At 43.7% G+C, this 22,309-nt stretch overlaps 2 protein-coding genes across 6 annotated transcripts; one reads left to right on the forward strand and one right to left on the reverse strand.

Annotated features, from left to right (window-relative positions):
* Positions 1–1,231: 1,231 nt before the first annotated feature.
* On the forward strand, positions 1,232–9,647 carry LOC136746562 (beta-1,4-galactosyltransferase 3). 5 transcript variants are annotated; one of them, XM_066699145.1, is made up of 8 exons: positions 1,323–1,670; positions 3,839–4,080; positions 4,392–4,534; positions 4,989–5,224; positions 5,326–5,516; positions 6,745–6,867; positions 7,287–7,391; positions 7,805–9,647. In XM_066699145.1, the coding sequence occupies exons 2-8, from the start codon at positions 4,028–4,030 to the stop codon at positions 7,968–7,970; spliced, it is 1,017 nt and encodes a 338-aa protein (XP_066555242.1). In that variant the 5' UTR covers positions 1,323–1,670; positions 3,839–4,027; the 3' UTR covers positions 7,971–9,647. The 5 variants fall into 5 exon arrangements, with proteins under 5 accessions (XP_066555240.1, XP_066555238.1, XP_066555242.1 ...); XM_066699146.1 differs by having other exon boundaries at positions 4,404–4,534; XM_066699143.1 differs by lacking the exon at positions 1,323–1,670 and adding an exon at positions 1,232–1,250 and having other exon boundaries at positions 3,839–4,534.
* A 2,120-nt stretch (positions 9,648–11,767) lies between these two features.
* Positions 11,768–19,205, reverse strand: b4galt4 (UDP-Gal:betaGlcNAc beta 1,4- galactosyltransferase, polypeptide 4). The gene is made up of 7 exons (XM_066699140.1): positions 19,111–19,205; positions 15,246–15,870; positions 14,783–15,015; positions 14,283–14,470; positions 13,774–13,896; positions 12,968–13,072; positions 11,768–12,781 (listed from the first exon to the last, which is right to left on the reverse strand). Exons 2-7 carry the CDS (start codon positions 15,535–15,537, stop codon positions 12,646–12,648), a joined length of 1,077 nt encoding a protein of 358 aa, XP_066555237.1. The 5' UTR covers positions 15,538–15,870; positions 19,111–19,205; the 3' UTR covers positions 11,768–12,645.
* Between the last annotated feature and the right edge of the window lie 3,104 nt (positions 19,206–22,309).

Below are 22,309 nucleotides of genomic sequence, written 5' to 3' on the forward strand. Positions count from 1 at the left end.
ACATTTGTGCTTATTGGATTCTGTGTAGAAACTGAATTGCTGTTCTGTAGTTCCCTTATACTGTGTACAAAGGCAGGCACTATTCTGGCATTCACAGTAATTTATTTGAATTTCCTTTGTGTCTAACACATGTATACAGCCCAACACTGCATGAGACACTGCTGACAGAGGAGCAACAGCTCTTTGCGGCCTCAAAACACATTATTTAAACATCTTTCTCTGGACTAGAGCTGCACAGCAAAGAACTCAGATAACATTTACGCCATTCAGAGCAGTACTTCTGCCACTGGCATTGAAATGGTAACAATGAACCGTTATTCTCATGGTGCTAGAAGAGACTCTGATGGGAGCCCTGCCTGACTGATGCACTGGGGGGCTTCAACGGAGCAAAAACATGTATCGGTTGCATATAAAACAGTTTATCAACCATTAAATCAGTCCCAGCCATTGATTTACAGTCTGGTTTGAAAACATGTTGTTTTCTTGTGTGATCTTGGCTAACGCACACAACAACAACATTCTCTGACCAACACGTGAAACAAAAAGGCACTACTATTCATCCATAATATTACCTTATATTACAGGACTGTAAGCCTTTAAAAAGAAAAGCAGAAACAAACTGCCCTGGGAAAAATGTATACAAGCGTCATGGCAGACAAACCTGAAGCAAAGGACACAGAAGGGAAACACACCGGCAGGGGATATCGGTCTGTGATGAACGTAACCTTTAGAAAGTGATTGTCCCTTGTTCTTGGGATAATTTGATCTTGGCTTTTCAACTGAATAATTGAACATTGCTGCCAGCGAGGAGAATACAATTTTAAACTGTCCAATTGGGAGAAACAGAAGACTAATCACACAGGGCCCTTTATCATAGCAGGCCTGGTGGATTGAATTAACCTCCACATGACTGTAACAAGGAGAGACACAAAGACTTTACTCATTCACTCACTAGCTTCAAAGCAGGCGATTTCAGCATGAAAAATAAGTACATTTAAGTATACTTGAGTATGCCTAGTGTGTATATATATATATATATATTAGTGATGAGCTCCGTCCTGTGTTTTATTTGACACAGGCAGAGCTGTTGCTTTGTAATAGAAACTGAAACCCGCTGCAGGGTATAACTGTCGCCGGCAGAGGGCAGCAGAGACCACTGACAGTGTGCTGCCTCCGCGGGTGGATGTGGGTTTATTCTTGCGTGGAAGTCGTGCGGGAACTGATGCTAACGCTGAATTAAACCGGTCCGAGTAAGTTGTGAGTGCTGTAGGCGTATTCATAATACTATATACATGTAATAGTTGTTCTTAAGCATAAGTTATGCCAAGTTAGTTGTATAAATAATACCAATACTATCAATAATAATAATAATAATAATAATAATAGCACTAATACTGGGAAATATCTGGGATGAACACTGCCAGCTGATACGGATGGACTCACACCGGAGCCGCCGCCGCTGTGCGCGTCGCTCCGCGGGCCTGTGGGCGTGTGCTCGGGGGTGGGACTTACTGAGGAACCGGGGGAAGCGGCTGCTCACCCAGCGGGCTGCGATTCGTGCGCAACGCCGCCGTGGAGTCGCCGACGCAGGGCTGTAGCTGTGCTGTGTCGCCGGTCCCCGGTTCCAGAGCCGCGACGCGGGCGTGACTGGCGGGGGCAGCTCTGTGCGGGTGAGCGGACACTTTGTTGCAGGCGGTTCATCTGGGAAAGTGAACCCAACGCGCAGTGACGGCTCTGCGACCAGACGCCCGGTTGCGTTATTTGTGCTGCTGCTTAGCAGATCCAGTGTGCAGTCGTCAAGTTTTCACCGCCGCCCAAAACGCAGATGTGACATTGTTTGGGGGGTTAGTCACTGGATCCAGATGTGCTGGAGAGGAAGTCCAGCCCAGTGTCCTGCACTGGTTTTAACGGCAGTTCTCCTCTTTCCTAGCCAATCGGCCCCAGAGGGGAGTTGGTCTCTTTCTTTGGGCTGAAGTCGGTGATCTAGTCCAATACAAGTCATTTGAAATGTATACACTATTTAAGTTAGCTGGTTTACTGCACTTGTGTGTCATCTCAAAAAGTGGCAACATGTTGCTAGCTGCTATACAGTCAGTTGTTGTTGTTTTTTGTATCTGAATACTCTAAATTAATTTAAAAGTAAATAGAATATGTATTTATCTACTTCTTTATTGAACACTGGAGTTGTAGTGCCACTTTACAGGGTCTACAGTAGGCGAATATAAAGGACCCACAGTGCATATACGTTAATGCAAGAGGAACACACTTCATCAAACAATCCAAAGGAAAGGGGAAATGGCCCTTTGAAACAATCAGTGCAGGGAGTCTTGCTTTCCAAGGTGAGTGTGCAATACCCTTGCAGACAGGAGCAAGGCACATGGAGGTCACCGTGTGAAAACAGCGGGGGGAGGTGGAGGGGCAGGAGCTCGATGGCAAAACACTGGACTTCTGTGGCTTCAATAGGTGTTCCTCAGCCTTCAGTCTAGAATAAACCAACAACCACAGACTGGAGTACTAACTGATCCAACATTGTAGCAAAGAATCAATTCTCAAATGTGATGATAAAACTCATCATGCCAGTGAGTGGACAACAGGGAGGACCTTTTAGACTGAAGACACAGCACTGCAGAGATTGATTAATCCTGCGTAAACAGCACCTTTAATGACCGGGCCTTGTGGTGTTCATAAAGTGTGTCAATAGAGCACAGAAAACGGTTCACTGTGTGCTCTCTCTGTGTTGAAGGTGGTTTTATATTTTATTAAATGGATAGGGAAAAACATGTATGTATATAGTGTTTGGTACATTACTTTTAATTTGAACTTGGAATAGGGAAATCATGCAGATGTCTTTTGTGAAAGTAGTAGCGCTCATCTTACCAGTAGAGCCTATACCAGTTTTCCTGTAACTGAAGGCTGTTTTTTATAGTTGGCAAGTGGTTTAGCTGCCTCCTGGGCTGAGGAGATAAAGGAAGTCATGGTGTTTGTGGTATGGGGACAGTTTAGAGACCGTTTAGAAAGTCTTTCCTGTTTGCAAATGCTGCAGCTTCATTATTTAATACAAAGATTTGATCATTTTAGAAAAGAAGGCTCGGGAGGCATCACACTGGGATTTGGCTAGTCCCTGACTCCCAGTAGGTGCAGTTTGAAGGCCCCACAAATGTATGAGAAATGCATACAGATATTTATTGTCCTTTTGTCTTTACTGATTACTCCTTAGTAAAGTTTGTCTGCTTCCTTTCTTAAATTCTATTTTTTTGTATTGTAAAGTGCAATGGAAAATGTAATTTCTTGTGGTTCTTCTTTAACTGCAGAAAGATGTTTTCAGTTGAAAGGAAGACAACTCAGTACATCCTGCCTGCCGGCTCCCCTGCCTGTCTATCTTGGGCTGTTAAAATGAGGTCCTTGATGCTGGATGTGCATGTGACTGACCTAAATTAAGAACAAATCTCTTTCCATCTCTCTCATATGGAGAAGACCCAAGTAGTCACCTTGTATTGCAAAGAATCATTGCATGTCAACTTTCAGAATATATACATATTAGTTTCTGTATGGATGGAAAGACATTTCTGAGAAGATTGAACAGTCTTTTTTAAGAGGATCCATTTTCATTTGTTTTAGTTTCTAGTTAATGAGGCATGTTCATTTTCTTTCTGCTCCTAACTGTCAGAAGATCGAAACATTTTGCTTCAGTTTAATTTTCAAGTTAATGTGTCCCTTTACCTGTCTGTGATTGAATTACCTGACAAACAGGCAGATAGCTCTAGAACATGTTTTCCTCCCGGTGAGTTTGTGTGAATGTGCCGTGGGAGCTTAATAATCAACAGCGCTCTATTTACAGGTTTTGCGTTGCTGGGAAACCCAAAGCCATGACTTGACGGCTCGTCCCTCGGCTCGGTGTCTGGCAGGGGACAAAGCAGCAGCATGGACAGCGTGAAGGATCTATGCAGAGATGTGCACTGGAGGACATCCCTCGGTTTATGAGGTGCTCGGGTTCATCTGAAGAGCAAGTGGACCCTTTCCCCGTTTCATGAATGTTGCCCCGGATGGATCTCCCCTGACCCCCATGATGCACTGCTCTGGGTAAGCATGAGCTCTGATGGCCCCGCCACCGGAGAAGGGGATGGGGACAGAGAGCAATCCACCTCCCTGCAGCACACTGGACACAGACAGCATATGACATGTGAAGCACAAGATTTATATTAAACTATTAAGCCATTACATTTGGCCTTTGAAATAATCCAGAGTACTACTACATTATTTTATTTTTGGGGGCATTTATTTCTAGAGTAAAGTATGAGCCTGACCAGGGTACTAGAAAAACCATGCTTTTTAGTCATGCTGGCCTTGCTCCAGCTGTTCTTCATGGTGATGATGTACCGCCGCGGGTCGAGCCTTTCCTTCAGGCTTTTCTCTGGCGGCGCCGGGGGCAACTGGGATTATTCCAAAGCCAGAGATGTTTACACCAACCTGAGTTTCTTCACCCCCATGGAGAAGGAGCAGCAGCGCCTCTGCCCTCCCAAGTCCCCCTTGCTTGGTAAGTACCCATACGACTAAGCTCCTTCACAACGTGTGCTTACGCCTTATGAGACCATGAATAGGCCTGTATATTGATTATTCTGTACATAGAAACCCATAATGCAGTTGATTCTTGTTTTACTGATGGACTTGTCTTGTGTGACCTCTGTACTTTGTATTGGGAAAGCAGGGCAGTGTGTTTCTAAAACAATCATTACTAGGAAAGGTGTGTGTTTAGACTATAATCACAGTAATGACAAGCTAGCAAGAGCACGGGGAGCTGGGAACAAACGCACGAGCTGGAGGGCCTGTTTGTGTAGAAGTGTTGTAATGTGAATGTTGTCGGTAGAAGCTGGCGGAACCTGTTGAGCTGGCCTGTGTGGGAGGGTGGGGGTGTAGGGAGGGACTCATGAGCAACCATTCATGTCGACTGAGGTTCCCTGTCGTACTCATCTCTCTCGTGTGTCGGGCAGTGGGGCCGGTGCGTGTGAGTTTCCAGAGGGTGCCCCTGCTGAAGGGCATCGCGAAGAAGAACCCCCTCGTGACGTGGGGAGGGCTGTACACCCCCCCCCACTGCGAGGCCCGCTACAAGACGGCGATCATCATCCCCCACCGCAACCGCGAGACTCACCTGCGCCACCTGCTCTACCACCTGCACCCTTTCCTGCAGAGGCAGCAGCTACACTACCGCATCTATGTCATCCACCAGGTACTGCCCGTCCCGTGTGTCCCCTCCGGAGCTGTCCCGCTGGGGGGGTTCCTCGTGTGTCCTAATCGTGTGTCTTCCCTTTCCGACCGCCCCCTCCCCAGGCGGGAGACCAGATCTTCAACAGGGCGAAGCTGCTGAACGTGGGGGTGAGGGAGGCACTGAGGGACGAGGACTGGGACTGCCTTTTCCTGCACGACGTCGACCTCATCCCCGAGAACGACTACAACCTGTACGTCTGTGACGACACGTACCCCAAGCACTTCTCCAGCGCCATCAATAAGTTCGACTACAGGTATCGCAGGCCTACATTTTGCCCCGCCACCATTCCCGGCCAGCTCTATCCGTTAAGTGGCTTATTTGTGAAAAAGGCCCCAGTATGTCTGAAAGCTCAGCCCTGATATTTGTTTAACGCCGCACTCGTGACACCTGTTGTTTACTGTGTCCACTGCAACTGCCTGTCAGCCTGCTGTAGAGGGAGATTTCCCAGCAGACTTGGATAAAGCAGCCCGTGTCACCCACACTCGCAGTACAGCGAGTTGATACAGGTTGCTGTATCATTGCATGCTGGAGTGAGAAATGACACGCGTGCGCCTCGGACACCAAGATACCAAGAGAAGTGAGCATCTGCCAAGAGGACAATGCAGACAATGCACCATTCACAGCATTCAGTTTTTGTATTTGCTGTCAATACCGTAGGGGATTCTTTGTTGTTGTTCATAAACAGCTTTTTTTGCCCGTGCTCTTCTTGTGAGACGGGCTGGGTGTGAGGGAGAGCAGGGCGGGCCTCGTTCAGTGCTCCAGGGGTTATAATATTATCAAATAGCAACTGGTAAATATTGTTTTGTTTTATCTGAAAGAACAAACCAGAGGAGAGAAAAAAAGGAAAGCTATGATCTTCTGAAATCTTAGTGGGTTTAAAAAAGAAGTACTCATCTCTCCTAGGAGTGAGGATTGCAGTTTAATACAGTAGCACTAGTAGTGATGTACTGTTTGGATTTCCTGTATGATATGGATAAAAGGACTGTACACTGCTATGATCTTAGAGAGAAAAGTCATAGTGGTTACTCTTTAAACTTTGTATAGTTCAAGCCCCAATTACTCATTAACATCTCTTGCACCTGTGCCCAGCCCTACACTAAGGAATGTACGCACCGGGGATCAGAAACTTGATTGACCGGCTAGTCACTCGAAAGGCCACACAGGTTTTTAAGAATTACCACCATTTATATTTGCTGGTTTGAAAGTAAATTTAATTGCCACTTATTTCTGCCTGCTTCGACGAGCTAGTCAGTGGCTGTGTGAGCAGGGACGCCTAACAACCTGCACTGAGGTGGGGGGGCAGTTCTGTTGAGTTTTACACTGGAAAGTACATCTCCATGCCATTCACATCCCTGGAGGGGTGCATGGTTGAAAAACAATCTGTCGTTGATCCTGAGCTTTGCTGAGAACCTGAAGAAAAAAACCTATTCCGATGCCTACCTCTGCAGGCCAGGATTCACCCGCTCCTGTTTGTGTTACAGACTGCCTTACTGGTCATACTTTGGAGGGGTGTCAGCGATGACCCCTGAGCAGTACATGAAGATAAATGGTTTTCCAAATACCTACTGGGGCTGGGGAGGCGAGGATGATGACATTGCATACAGGTACACAAAAGCATGCTCAGAAAGCATCTGTCTGGAGAAGCTGTAGATTAAGACAAATTCTAAATGCACTTCACATTTATTAATGAGTTTTATGAATTCTGTGTGGGTTCTTTTTTTTTTTGCAGTTTTTAAACGTTTGTCTTACAGATTATTTAATATTTCATTAGATAAGCATGTATCTCTGCTTTTGTTGTTCCTCTGTTATTCCTGACAAATCTACCAGGCACACTGATTTGAGTATCCTTCTTAGTCCTAACAATTAAACCTGATCTACTTTAACAGACATCAGTGTCTCTGTGGTGAAGGCTTGTACTCATTTTCAACCGATAGGACAGTGTTTTGCATCAACAATTGCACTTTACTATTTAATGGAGCGAATGGTGGCCTTTTCTCATCTTATTTCTTTATTCTTTTCGCAGGGTGAGGTATGCCGGATTGAAAATGGTCAGGGTGCCACTACATATCGGACGCTACAAAATGGTCGTTCATCAGCAGGATAAAGGAAATGCGGAAAACAAAAAACGGTAAAAACAAATACATACACACACACACACACACACACAGGGAGCAATACAAAAAACACGGTCATCTGTAAAGTGGCCCTGAGGGAGTGGGGTTTACCCTTTTTGAAGTTCAGCAAACAATACACACTCCCTGACCTCTAGCTTCACGGTCACTTGATCTTTTCAGCACAAGGTGTGTATAAAGGCCAGCGTTGGTTTGTGGTTGGAGAGCTCTCCTTGCCACAGAGCACTTTGTTTTCAGTGTAGCATTCTTAAATTACAGGAACAAGATGGTGTCGGGCCCTTCTCATGTTTAATGGAAATTATAATGATAGGTATGCAAATGTTACAGGCAAATATAGTCATCTGTGATCAACAGGAGTGCGAGATCCAGGTCGTTTTTCTGCGTGTCTAACATCTTCACTCTATCACAGGTTTGACATGCTGGTAAAATCACCAAAACAATGGACAGAAGATGGTATGAACTCTTTGGAGTATAACTTAATTTCCAGACGGCTGCTGCACCTTTATACCAATGTTACGGTGGACATCGGGATGGGCCCCTCCACGTCGCCGGAGGGAAACGGCACCGCGAGCTGAGGGGTGCGGCCACAGGCGAGGAGAGGCGGTGGAGGGGGCAGCTGCAGAAGGAGGAGAGGGTTGAGGAGCCCCTCTCCGTCCGAGTTAAGGATGCAACTGAAAGCAGGCCCACAGTTACTTCACTACACAGTTTAAAATGTGAACCTTTGAAAAAGAACGCAACTAATGCGCGAATCAAGTGAAAAGCTGACTCGTGTGTTCAACGTTGAAGTACAAGAGATGAGCCCCTCTCGGGTCTCTGGAGTGAGTCCGTTGCTTCATGCAGCAGCTTGTATGGAGGATGGATAGTTTTGTTCCTGGGAGGAAGGAAGCCGAGCGATCTGTGAAACGATCAACTGTTCAAATGTGTCAGAGAATATATTTTATTGCTCTTATTCTCAAATGTTTCCTGCCATTACATAATGATCCAGTTCTGAAAGTTTGAAAAACCAAATGCTATTGTTGTTACCTAAACATTTTACATAATGGTTTTGCATATGAAGGCTGGATGGTGTAGCCTCCTCTTGGCTCTTCAGACAATGTTTGTTAAGGTACACTGCCTAAAAATGGGCATTTTAGTGGCACTTGACATTTTAGTGTCCTTAAAAATTAAAATTTAGATTTTTAATTTAGTTACAGCTTAATTTGATGTTACTATTTAGAAAAACATGTTGATAAAAAAAAAAAAAGCCATACAGTGTAGTCTAAAAACCTACCAACTTGGTCTAGCCTGTTAGGAGGGAGTACCGTTACAACAACCATACTGAGAGATGCGCTTTTGAGTGGTGTGTGTCATATAATAAGGTTTTTATCCTTGAAGAACTGCTGTCGACATGATTGTATTGGTTGACTATTTCTTGAGCACCTCTTATTGGTAAGCTAATGTACAGTAATAAGAAGTCGAAAATGGATGAAGGTTATTTATTTTCATTAATGGAAACTTTTTTTTGTGTGAAACCGCTGTGCCTTTGATTTGTACCATTTGATATTTTTATTGTAACAATGTATAGGTGTTGATTTGCACAGACGGAAAGCATGTTAGATTTTTGCTGCACAGCCTGCTAATACAAACTATTTTCCAAATCCTGATGTGCTTCTATTAGGTTCAGTCAGAAAGATGTAATCTGCAGTCATGGGCTCAGTGAAATAATAAAGGTACAGCCTGTGAGAAAATCAGAACATTTAGAAAACCTTTTTTTTTTTTTTTTTTTTTTTTAATATATATACATGGCCTAATATTTGTGACCGTACATCTGCCTCAGGGCCTGGAGTTGCTTTGCCCAGTTATCAAAATGTTTATCTTTTTAAGCAGACAAATCAATAGCATTAATGTCACCGGTCTCCAATCTAACTCTTTAATCACTTTGTCCACTTTTCAGCCTAGCTGTTTCACTGCCTGTAGCTAAGTGGGTGACCTTTACATTTTGACAATAAACACACATTGGCAAAGCACTATGTGTGGGAGGGTATACTTATTTTTTAAAGGTTTTTTTGTTTTCAAACTTACATGATGATGTGATTGCAAACCTGATTCAATACTAGAAGCAACCACAGAATAATGGTAATTACAAGTGAGTTTTGGAGGAACTGACACTCTCAAGAAACAAGAGAACTCATTAAGAAAATAATAGTTAAGTCCCCAAATCAAATGTTAATTACACTGAGCTGTACAAAACAATAAAGAAATGTTTACCTGAATATGTAAGAAAGATGAATAACCTAATTATAGAAAGCATTGGGAATATGAAGGAATCATTTCCCCGAAAAATTATAATGGCACAACAATCAAAAACATGCAATTATCAGAAAAGTGGAACAATTCTACTGAATCCTATATAGTAGTGATGACAACAGGAAAGAAGAGATCTGAATGAACATAAGTGTGTGTGTGTGTGTATATATATGAGAGAGAGAGAGAGAGATAAAGAGACCAACCAGTCTCTACAGTAAATAGGCTACTTTTTATAGTCTCACTACAGAAATCATATGTAAAACAAAAGAAACGCAGGATCAGTAAACACTCCGTCTCCCATACGGGCAGTGCTCCGGTGTCACTATTCAGGTCCCTGTCACTGTATATGGGTCACTCCTGCTTCTGACCACAAGATAACCTCAGGTTAAGCAAAACTCATACAGCCAGAGCACGGTGGGAAAGATGAAATGATTGAAGAGCTAGAAGGTTGACACCAGCTCTTTATGTCCTCCCTGTTTTGTAAAAGACAGTTATATACTGTGTTACTACACCCTCTTCAGCATTATTTGGCAGTGTTACGCACAGCTCCTGTGCATAGAAATCACACTGTATTCCTACATTGCACACATCGTTTGAAAGCTTATTCTCTTGGCTGCCAGCGCGTTTCATTCTCAAACACATGCAATTTACAGTGTCCGTGTCACCCACCGTCATTCAGAGCCCGGGGGGTAAACGCGCAGTCTGCTGGGGTGGGGGGTCTCATTCAGACAGTCACAGATCACTCAGTTTCAATTGGAAATAAGCTTGTTTTGATTAATCCAGTATATATTATTTGATGTTCTATCAAACAGTTATGTAAAATCGTTGTGTATTAGTACACTGTAAACAGTTTTCCATCTTGATATTTTGAGCTCTCTACGAGTGTGTGTTGCTTCTGCCAAAACGTGGATGGTCTTGTTTTGATTAGTAGACTGCCTGGTTCCAGAATGTCATAATTGTCAATATTTTCTGAGATTTTTTTTCCTACCAAGTATCCCCATTTCAGAATGCAGAGGGGTATAAAAACCACATCAGAGACTGCTTCACATCGTTAGAAAGCCAAGAGTCTCAGCTTTCAGGGGATACCAAACACTTGGCAAACACCACAACAGTGTAGAGTACACATGGGATTAAAGAGAACCGCACGGATTTGGTGCCCTTTTAAGGGTACCAGAGGGGTTTGTCAGATTAAGCAGTTAAATTTTATTAAAGAAATCATGGAATAGTTTTGTTTATCTCCAATTGTTTATTTGTTCTATATGCTTTAATTAGAGTACAGTGAGACATTAAACTGCATACATTTAAATAAAAACTGGACAAATTGAGGTGTTCTAAAACTTTTGACCAGTAGTGTATCTGTCCCTGTGTTTATAAGTTTGTGAATGCCAGGAACAAGTTGGTAGACTACGACTCCCGTGTTGACATTTATAGCCACATTAAATGTAAGCGTAAAACCAAATTGAATGGCACAATCTTCTGTAGGAATGGAGTGCTGGGCACCATCCCAGCCTGCAGCCCCAGGGAATTCGCTTGTGGTTGTGTGTGTGAATTGTTTTGCCAGGCTGTGGAGCAGTTCCACAGCCTGAATTATTCTGCACCTACAGGACAGACTTGTCTTCCCTTTCAAGGATACAAATCTCAGCGAGTTGAACAAATGTGTAGAAGGTACTTAAATTGTATTTGCATATATATATATATATATATATATCCATCTTTAATTATTCTAACATGGGATTTATTTCTGATTTGGTTAAATTTATCTTGTATCCTGACAGCACATACAAGTCATTAATTACCTGCGATTAATTAATTATATTAGGTGCAAGATTCTTAAACTCCACAAGGTGGAGCCACAGCACAACAAACTACAGTAGTTGTCTGTCCTTCAGATTGAAAGATGTTGCAAAACTGCAGTTATATTAAATGTCTGTCATGCATTTTACATCCAAGCCAACTTTCAGAGAATCAAATCCAAAAATGCGGAGGAGATGTTCAGAACTGTAAATTCTTGTATTAATAAAATAATATATGAAATCACAGCTGTAGGAGGATGAGTATGAGAAGAAGCAACTAGAAACACAGTAGGGAAGGGGGGGGGGAACAACAACTTTACTTGCCATTTTTATAAAGGAGTGAGGAAAGTCAGTCACACAGACCATGTCTATACACAATGTCACAGTAGGAAGTAGAACTGTGAGTCACAACTTAACTAATTACATTCAAAAAACAGCTACAGTAAAATTTCATTTTTCCCCCCTCAAGCTCACAATCTCATATTTCGCAAACATGTTTACCAGGAACTTAATTTGCATAAAAACAAATCCAATAGCTGGAATAACATCTATAACATATATCCTGATGCTGGCAAGGTTACAGATCACATCAGAGAACACATTCTAACTGCCATAACAGCACTTGTCAGTTTTCTATAGGCATTAATTAAAATGCAGCTTAGCAAGGACAGTTTATTGTAGGCATGTGAATGAAAATATATCAATAAGAATAAAAAATGATGAAGACCACAACAACAGCTTTGGCTATGGGGAAAAAAAACATCTGCCCTGGTAGTTTTGCACCCACCGTATCAATCTCCCAAACATGCACCTCATAATTGCACTTAAGTGTGTAATGGGGACAGCATTATACAATCTTAACTGCTATAAGTGGCTTGTGGTCTGGGTTCAGAACCATCAAACGAAAATAATTAATAATAAAAAGACTCTGAAGACAGTTCAGTATAGCCAGGCAGAGGAGGGTACTCACTATGAAAAGTCCTGCCCCTCCTCAGATTGTGGGATTTGGGGCGAGTGTCCACAGCAGGGCAGGCCCGTCTCTATCACAGGACCGGGCAGTGTTCGCTCCCCTGGGCATGGCTGGCTCCGAGTCCGAGTGTGCCCTGGCTTGCCACCTCCTCCCAGCGCAGGAGAGCAATCTGTATTGGGAGCCAGGGGGCTGTCCTCAGGGCTAGTGCTGCGGGCGGCCGAGGTCCACGGTGATGTTGATGTACAGGGCTGGCCTCTCCACTGTCAGCGTCTTGTACAGGCAGGAGCTCAGGCCGTCCCTCTTCCAGACGCGTGGCGTACGGCTCAGCAGACGCATGCTGGGATCCCGACCGGGAAGGAGGCCCCACCGCCCACCGGAGCGAAAGGCAAGAGCAACAGAAAAAAGAGTGAGCAATCACAGGCCGCCATGTCCACAGGGTGTACTGGTCCTATACTTGTCCAGTGGTGGTCTACACCTCCCCCAGTGCACCCTGGGCCCTCTCTGCCCTGTAGTACTCACTCACCGGTCTTTGTTCACTTCGTTGCCGTTGTCCCTGGTGTGGAAGATCATGGTGTAGCGCGCCACTTCAGGAGGCGGTCGCACAATCTTAAACTTCTGCAGCTCAACCCTGAGGGAAAGGGATATTTGCACATGGAACGGGAAACGACAAGACAATCAATTCCTTCTTAATTCGCGTTCATAAACAGGTAATTATCTCAACCTCCTCCGAGTCACAACAACACGACTTTCTACTCCAGAGGGAAAGGAATATCAACAGGATATGGTGACTTTCAGGTAAGGGCAACAGACAGCATATAGATCAGGTGACATCTTTAACAGGGTCAGCCTTTTGCAATTGTGTCTAAAAGATCAACAGCAGGAGGATCTGGAGTGTAAATGTTTGGGGTCAGTAATCAGTGATCTGTAAACTGTAACACCTCCTGCAAACAACAAACGAGTCGCTCCCTGTTTTTAGTTTCGCTCAGGATTTCCAAATAACACTAGTTAAACATTTCCTTTTCCTAGCTTCACCTTTCCCATGAAAGTCAAAGGTGGCTGCATTGCGACATTACAGTCCCTTAAGCGTCTGGAACAGGGAGAGGACAAGCCAAGCACTTTCACAGCATTCCCTCTCTGAAGCACTTCGGGACACACCAAGCACCTGGTGCACAGAAGTTGGACTGTAAAAGACAGCCCTGCCTCTTCAGGACAGTTCACCCTGGACACTGTTCCTTCCTCCCTCATCTGTAACCTGTGACCTCAGGGCACAACAAGGAACCCAAAAGCGGCAGTCATCTTCCAGACACACGTCTCTGGGCTTTAGCTCACCGGATGCGCAGGTCGTCGTCCTCGCCTCCCCAGCCCCAGTACGTGTTCGAGAAACCGTTCACTCTGAAGAACTGTTCCTTGCTCATGGCCGTCACCCCTCCAAAATAGCCTTTGTAGCGCAACCTGGGAGACAAACCAGAACAACGCCATCCATTGTCATGTTCTCACTACACTCGGCACTGTAGTTTCTAATGCAATTCTCCAGTGTCTGTATCGGAGATTCTGATTGGTTGTTCAGAGCAAATGGAAGGTTGCAACATTTTACAACAATGATAATAGTAAGGAAGGGAATCATTAACGTGCTGCTGGAAAAAGTAAACTGTTTCAAATGGTAAAAAAAAGTCTTAGTCTTATAGTAGCATATATTAACTGACTCAATAAAACTTTAAATCAAACATTATTTTCAGTGTTTTTGCCATTGTGTTCGCAGTGCCACACAGACTCCATTTATAATTTCAAACCTGCTGTGCCCCCGTTCCCAGAGCAGCCCCGGACTCCTCCACCCTCACCTGTACCCTGTGGCATTCCTCCCCACCACCAGGTGCCTGGGCTGGCTGTCACACCGGTACAGGTTGCGGTCATTCTCCGGGACCAGGTCCACATCATGGAAGATGAAGCACTGCCAGTCATAGTCCTTCAGGGCCTCCAGGTAACCCACATTCAGCAGCTTGGCTCGGTTAAAGGTCACATTCCCCGCCTTCCACAAAAGCACAGATGACAACTTCAGACAACAACAAAGCGCTGGGGTAGCTGGTCAAACAATCAAACATTCTCGGGTCAACGGGACAACAAACCTTAGCACAGACCTCTTAACAAAATAAACAAAAGGCTAGACGCACCTCGCTAACTATTAGACAAATAAAGCATACATAAAAATAAAAAAAAGCATTTTCTAATGTTCACTGCTTTCAATGACATTTCAGCAGACCTGCAGGTTTTATAACCCCATCATAACAAGTGCTGTAGGGCCCTGGGGGGGGGTAGCTCTGGTGTGGACAAGATGCCATACCTGGTGGATGACGTAGATGGCGTAGTGGAGCTGCTGCCTCTGCAGGAAGGGGTGCAGGTGGTGCAGCAGGTAGAGCAGGTGCTTCTCGCGGTTGCGGTGGGGGATGAGGACGGCCACGCTCTGCCGAGCCTCGCAGCCCAGCGGCCGGTACTGCCCCTCCGACACCTGCCTGTTCTCCTGCTCCACCTCGGCCAGCGTCAGAGAGGGTTTGAACGACAGCGCCAATGCTCCCCCTGCCCACAGACAAACATGCAAAAACACAAGAGTCATACACAGCACGCATCACTTCCTGCATCCATGGGTCAGTGTGGAACACCAATTCAACTGAGTAGCCAAATTTCATTCCTCAGTAGATTTTTTCATAACATTTATAAAGGAGCTCTTTTCCCCCCACACAAGATTCTGCATAGTGTGCAATAATAGCTCCAGGTGAAAAGCTAAGACAGAACAAAAGAGCACATACGGAGCAGTGGGGATTGTTGTGGACAGGGCTGCAGAGGGGTCGGGGATGGAGAGAAGGGAGCCAGCTGGATTGCCTTTGGCCTGGCCCCCTCAGAGGTCCCGATTCCCCCCTTGATGACATCATGTGCCTCCTGTTGCCTATCCCGGAGTTTCGGCAATTCATGCGCATCGCGGACAATGTCGCTGAAGTTGTTTAGAGTGGTGATCCAGGTCAGCAGAGTCACACAGAGCAGCAGCACAATCAAAAACTTGACCTTGCGAGAGAGATTACAGAAAGTAGGGCACAAGCCCATGATAGGAACAGTCCGAAAGGCCCGAGCGTAAATGCACAGCAGCAGCAGTTAGGACAAGGAGATGGCTGTCAGGGTAGATGACATCCGGTTGTCTTTTACAGTACAGTCAACACAAAGAAGTGCTGGCTACTGAACATCTGAGCCGCAAGGCTGTTTTAAAGGGTATACGCAAGGAAGAGAGGGGGTCTCCAGGCTGTAGTGACCCGAAGAGTGTCAGTGCACAACGCTTCAGAGCAGCTCCTCCCAAACCCAGACAGATCAAAGGCTTCACTGCCGATTCCGGAGACACGAAGCCAGGGCTGGTCTAGGAACATCGCAGCTCATTCTTCAAGGCTGAAACACAAAAGGGAAAGGAGAATACCACATGGGAAAAAGTTCCACTACACTACACATCACAGTGTTGGCAATTTCTGCCTCTTTAGTTGGCACCTGCTTCTTTTAGACCTTTGGCTTCACGCGTTTGTCTCCATATTTAATATTTTTATAATTTTCTTAATGTTTACAAGTGCATTGTGTATTTCACTAGTTTTACTCACACATTCCTTGGTGGGTCAATCAAAGGCCATGAATGGGAAGACAGGGATCAAACCCCCAACCCTAGTTACATCAGCCCTATTCTAAGGCCAGCTAAGCCATGAAGATGAAATGCTACTTTATCCATTTTATCAAATCAAGCTACACCCAAGTAGCTTTGTTTTGTTTTGTATTCCCCACCTCAAGAAATTCAAATGAAGCCAGTCATGTTAAACTGTGATCAAGGTACAGTGACCCAGGTGTCTTTGGTTTTCTTTGCCTTTCCGCCTTGCCCCTCTCTCTTCTCGGTTCCCCTTTTATTCTTCGGTTTCAGCTTGGCACACATTAAGAGGCACTGACTTTCAACAGTGTATGAAATGCCTCTTCAGACAAAATGACCATCTATCATCACTTGTTCTGTAAAAACATCCCTCCCAGAGGTGCACACGGAGCTTTTCCAGGATAAATTATAATTTATTTAGTAATTTGAGAACTCAATTGCATTCAAGGAACAGACAAAAAACAAAAGAAAAAAGCAGAGTCAGTAATGATTCCACCACTAGAGTATAGCTGTCTTTTTCCACTTTAGGATGATAAATAGGGCCCTATTAATCACAGTTATCAAGTGCAAGCCCAGATATTTTCTGATTAATGTTATCATACATTTTTCCTCTCAAATGAGTAATTTTTGTATTCAGTTTTGATATATATATACACACATTTGTATACAATGAAATACAATCTAGCTCCCCGATTTCACAGATCCTCTTACAGATTACCTCGCTACACTGCAAACCTATCAGTGACTGAGCAAATGGCCTAGTGGTCACAAAGGCTTCTTTATTGGAGGGTGACAGTGCCAGGATGTAGGAGCCTTACCTTCACCCGGTGGCAGGGGGCCAGGCAGGAACATGAGATGGTAGTAGCACAACCCACAAACATGAACACTTCTTTCATCCCACCAAAGAACAAGAAGTAATACGGAGTATGAAATTGGGTACATTTGTTGTTTTATATTCCTTCAGTCTCGCAGCTTTTATTTGTTTAGGTGTGTGATGGAGCAAGGCCCACGCCTTAAACCTGAATCACCTTACTGTTGACATGGGTAGGGGGTTAATATTGTTTGGAATGTTATTTCCTTCGTTTATAGTTTAGATTCAGGTTATAATTGAATATCACCTTTTATTATAAGCGTGTTATGCATTATGTATTTGGGGGTTATATGATGTTAGGTATTTTTGTGTCACCCCTATTTTTCGAATGGTTTGGATCTAGGGGGCTAAGCTGCCCAAAGTACAAAAGCTGGATCAAGGGCTTTAGTAATGGAGAGCTGGGTGGAGGTTAGCCCCTGCCCATTTGTGGTCCTGGTTTCAGGATACTTGTATTTTGTTTGTTATGTGTGCAATTATTTATCCTGTGTGTTTGCAGTTACTACTTATTTACTTCCTGTATGTTTAATTTTAGTCCGAAAGACAAATGTCATCGTTTTTGGAGAATTGCCGCCCTTGTTCTTGTGTGTCAGACGCTGGGACCGCTACAAGGTGTATCCCACAGTGTAAGTGTCAGTTTTCACTAATCAGGACAACTCTACACAGATATCCCAGGACACAAACTGCCCAGGGGGCTTCAGGGCCATTTTAGAAAGGTTATTAGTCTCTGTGCAGACAACAAAAATCCAGTGACAGCCCCTTTCATTCAGCAGATTGTCTAATACCTTACATTACACATTAGGCAAGTGCCAAGAATTGATAGTCTTGTTATTTTAAAACTAAGAAAATTAAGGTGTCATGTAGGACAGTCAAAGAACAACTTCTTTGCAACGCTGATTGCAATCAAAATCTCGGTGAACTGAGGAGTATGAAATCTGCTTGCAAGCAAACTAATCATGCAGTGGAAAGAGTCTGCAAGACTAATCTGGCCGTTTTTAAATAATTTTTCAAAACCTATTTGGCAAATATGTAATATGGATTTCTTTAATAAATTATATAGCTTACCCTTACATCCCTTTAAAATCCTTGCTATACACCATTATTTAGAATAGATGTAAATATTGACTTTGATTTCTGATTTGCTAGAGAAGCCCCTGACGGTTCAATTTCAACAAAAGTTAAAAAAACAAAAATGGTTAAGATATTTCACGACACAATAAAAATAACACCAGTTTCCAGTTAACTCAATTCAAACTCACCTGTTCATAATCTTCTAAAACATTGTTAGTATCAATAAGTACTGTAAGTACTTTATAAGTACTGTGGTTATGTTGCAGTGGTACAAATTGTGTGCCAAATGATAAAACAAATTAAATATCTGATAAGTGTAAGAGTATTTTAAACGCATTTGTAGTTAGGTTTGATCATCCTAGTAATGTTTTAACACATGCACATGTACATGTACAACTTAAACTTAAGTAATCTGCAAAACAAACATCCATATCTGATTCTCCATCTGCTGATCTCTAAAGATGTAGACCTAGCAAAACTCACAAACCATTTTGCCATTTAGTTCAACCTCAAACCTCAATAGTCCCCTGAACTGGGAAGCCAGCATTATTAGGGCTGGCTCAATGTGTTGTATTTATCCCTTTAATGCCTTGGAGTTTGTGTTTCACAGTTGCAAAGACAAACGGGTACCTGAAGCTGAAAATGATTCCCAATCTCATTGGGATATTTTTTTTAATAATAGTGAGGCTGCATATGCAATTACACACTGTATTTATATCGCAAACTGTTTTATCCCCGTTTTTTGACTTTCCTGCTTGTAATGATGAATGACCGATACATCATTCACACAATTACGGTTTAAACATTAAAATGACAACATTAATACGTTTGTTTTCTATGACGTGGTATGGAAAAAACTTTGGTCTAGAAAATGCATGGTCTCAACTTCTATTAATTTTCATTATTTCATATGTACTATCTTGTGTGACAATAAAAGGTGTTATGTGTCAGTTTAATCTTTTAATTTTCCTTTACGCGTTGTTCTGTCGGAAGTCCTATAAAAACACGCAATCTGCAACGAAGCGGATGTCTGAGGAAACGGCATGTTATAACGGCTTACCTCGGCTCACGCTGACATCAGCCTCCTTGTACACAAATGCTACGTTGACGCTTTTTCGGTATCTTTGTCTGCGACGTGAAGCTCCACCTGCCACGCCATTGGTTAAGCGATATCTTGTCCATGACGTAACCTCCAGCTGTCGTGCCATTGGTTAAGCGGTATCCCCCGTCTGTGACGTAAAGCCGTATCTGCAACTCCATTGGTTAAACGGCACTACAATGCCCTGCCTACATCTGCATTATTTCCGGGTTCCAATAAAACGTGTGGCTCCGTCCAATCACAGCACACAAATATATCACATTGCCCTGGTACTGTCTGTGTTGTTCAAGCAGAGGAATTTTCTGTTTTTGGACCATTTCAAATAGGTTTTTATCTGTAGACACAACAAGTAATCTAGGAGGAGCCATGGTTATAAATATGGAACTTCGAGACTAGATTTAAATACAAAGTTGATTACCCCCGACTAGCTAATACATAGCGAAAGGCTAACACTAGTCTAACTATAGGTACAGTTCACATTCTTATTTTTGTATTATTTATTAACAACTGCTGTAGCAATGGTCAATGTTATTATTATTAATCTCTTGTGATTTAAAGTTGTTGTTTTTTTCGTGAGGATTGTATTAATTAAACGGGGGCGCTAGCTCCGCCTGGCGCTTGTTTATCGTAACAGTATATTGATTGTGCAAAAGTTACCTGTAATACATCAGCTGCTCGGAACAGATACGAAAACTCGCTGCTTGGTTGTCAAAATTAAAGTTTGCAGCCTCAGGTTTCTCTGAAGATAGCGATGATACTCTATTGAATACAATTCCTAAGACTCACTTATTGTTATAGCTGAAATTAGTAATACCCCAAAGCTACAGCAATTGTAGAACTGTTCTGCAAGAGAAAAATACGAATATGACAACATGCTGAAGAGCCGCACATCAGATGAAATGCAGTGAATCAAATCAACATGGAATTGAATGTAGCTCTTTATTTGAACACTGTGCTGTACAATATATACATAGGATGGAATTGTAATGAACATGGAATTGAATGTAGCGCTTTATTTGAACACTATACTGTACAATATATACATATGATGGAATTGTAATGCTGTATTGTTTTAAGCAAGGAGAGATGGTGATTTGAGTTGAGTTGTTGAGGGGTTAGGAGAAAACCCAACCCCTACCTCCAAAGAGAAGTCTGCAGGTCATCTTCTCCTCTGCTGGAGTGTGGCGGCTCTAGGCATTCCCCCTGAAGAAACACTGAGCCAGGCAGCAGACAATGGGTCTGCCAGAGGTGGGCTGTCTGTGTGGGGCCTCTGGTTTCTGCTCTTCGGGAGGTCTTGCCGTCCCGATTGGCAAGGCAGATTGCAACGTTGAAGTGAATTCTGCCTTAGGAGCTGAGAATAAATATATTACATGAAATTAATTGACGTACATTGATGCATATGAAAAATGAAAAATGAAATCAGAAATTCTATTACTTATTGCTATTACTTCTAAAATACAGGACCTGGGGTTACTGACTGAAGATAAGTGGATGGGATTGGGAGCGGTCAAGATGAATGGACCCTGGATACCCCCCCTTGTCATACACAGCTCAATATCTCTGATTTCAAGTAAGGTTGAAATCAGTTTGTTTTTGATAAGGATAAGTAAACTAGTAGATAAGACAAATAGATAGGCAAACAAAAAAAGACAAGACTCCTGTACCTCCTGTCCCGGGGAGCTGCAGCAGGAGGCCGCTGAGCCAGGGGTAGGTGTCCCGCACTTCCCACAGAGCGTTGCAGAACTCCCGGCAGCTGGGTTCTCCTCGGCTCAGCACAGCGTCCAGCAGCTCTGTCACCCTATGCCCCGGGGAGGGCAGGCTCTTGATGCACCGGTACTGCTGGGTTGTGAGCAGGTCCCTGGAGTGGCTCTTCTGCAGGATGTAGCTGGGGTCGTTTTGGAAACAGTCGATCAGCTCACACTTCCAGGAGCGGACCCAGGCACAGGCTCTACCCTCACTGCTCCACGGCTCCATTGTTAGTTTCTTCTCTTAGAAAAGGGCTATCTTCCAAAGCAGAGAGATCCTATGTAAATATATATAGTATATAGATGGATAAAGATCAAACAAAACTACACAGTTACAGCTTTGAAATGTACAACTCAGTTTTACTATGTACAGTGCATCCGGAAAGTATTCACAGCGCTTCACTTTTTCCACATTTTGTTATGTTACAGCCTTATTCCAAAATGGATTAAATTCATTATTTTCCTCAAAATTCTACAAACAAACCCCATAATGACAACGTGAAAGAAGTTTGTTTGAAATCTTTGCAAATGTATTAAAAATAAAAAACAAAAAAAGCACATGTACATAAGTATTCACAGCCTTTGCTCAATACTTTGTTGAAGCACCTTTGGCACCAATTACAGCCTCAAGTCTTTTTGAGTATGATGCTACAAGCTTGGCACACCTATTTTTGGGCAGTTTCTCCCATTCTTCTTTGCAGGACCTCTCAAGCTCCATCAGGTTGGATGGGGAGCGTCAGTGCACAGCCATTTTCAGATCTCTCCAGAGATGTTCAAATCGGGTTCAAGTCTGGGCTCTGGCTGGGCCACTCAAGGACATTCACAGAGTTGTCCTGTAGCCACTCCTTTGTTATCTTGGCTGTGTGCTTAGGGTCATTGTCCTGTTGGAAGATGAACCTTCGCCCCAGTCTGAGGTCCAGAGCGCTCTGGAGCAGGTTTTCATCAAGGATGTCTCTGTACATTGCTGCATTCATCTTTCCCTCGATCCTGACTAGTCTCCCAGTTCCTGCCACAGAAAAACATCTGCGCAGCATGATGCTGCCACCACCATGCTTCACTGTAGGGATGGTATTGGCCAGGTGATGAGCGGTGCCTGGTTTCCTCCAGACATGATGCTTGCCATTCAGGGCAAAGAGTTCAATCTTTGTTTCTCATGGTCTGAGAGTCCTTCAGGTGCCTTTTGGCAAACTCCAGGTGGGCTGTCACGTGCCTTTTACTGAGGAGTGGCTTCCGTCTGGCCACTCTACCATACAGGCCTGATTGGTGGAGTGCTGCAGAGATGGTTGTTCTTCTGGAAGGTTCTCCTCTCTCCACAGAGACATGCTGGAGCTCTGTCAGAGTGACCATCAAGTTCTTGGTCACCTCCCTGACTAAGGCCCTTTGCCCCCGATCGCTCAGTTTGGCCGGCGGCCAGC

Source organism: Amia ocellicauda, chromosome 3 (genome assembly GCF_036373705.1).
Source record: "Amia ocellicauda isolate fAmiCal2 chromosome 3, fAmiCal2.hap1, whole genome shotgun sequence".
Lineage (NCBI taxonomy): Eukaryota > Metazoa > Chordata > Actinopteri > Amiiformes > Amiidae > Amia > Amia ocellicauda.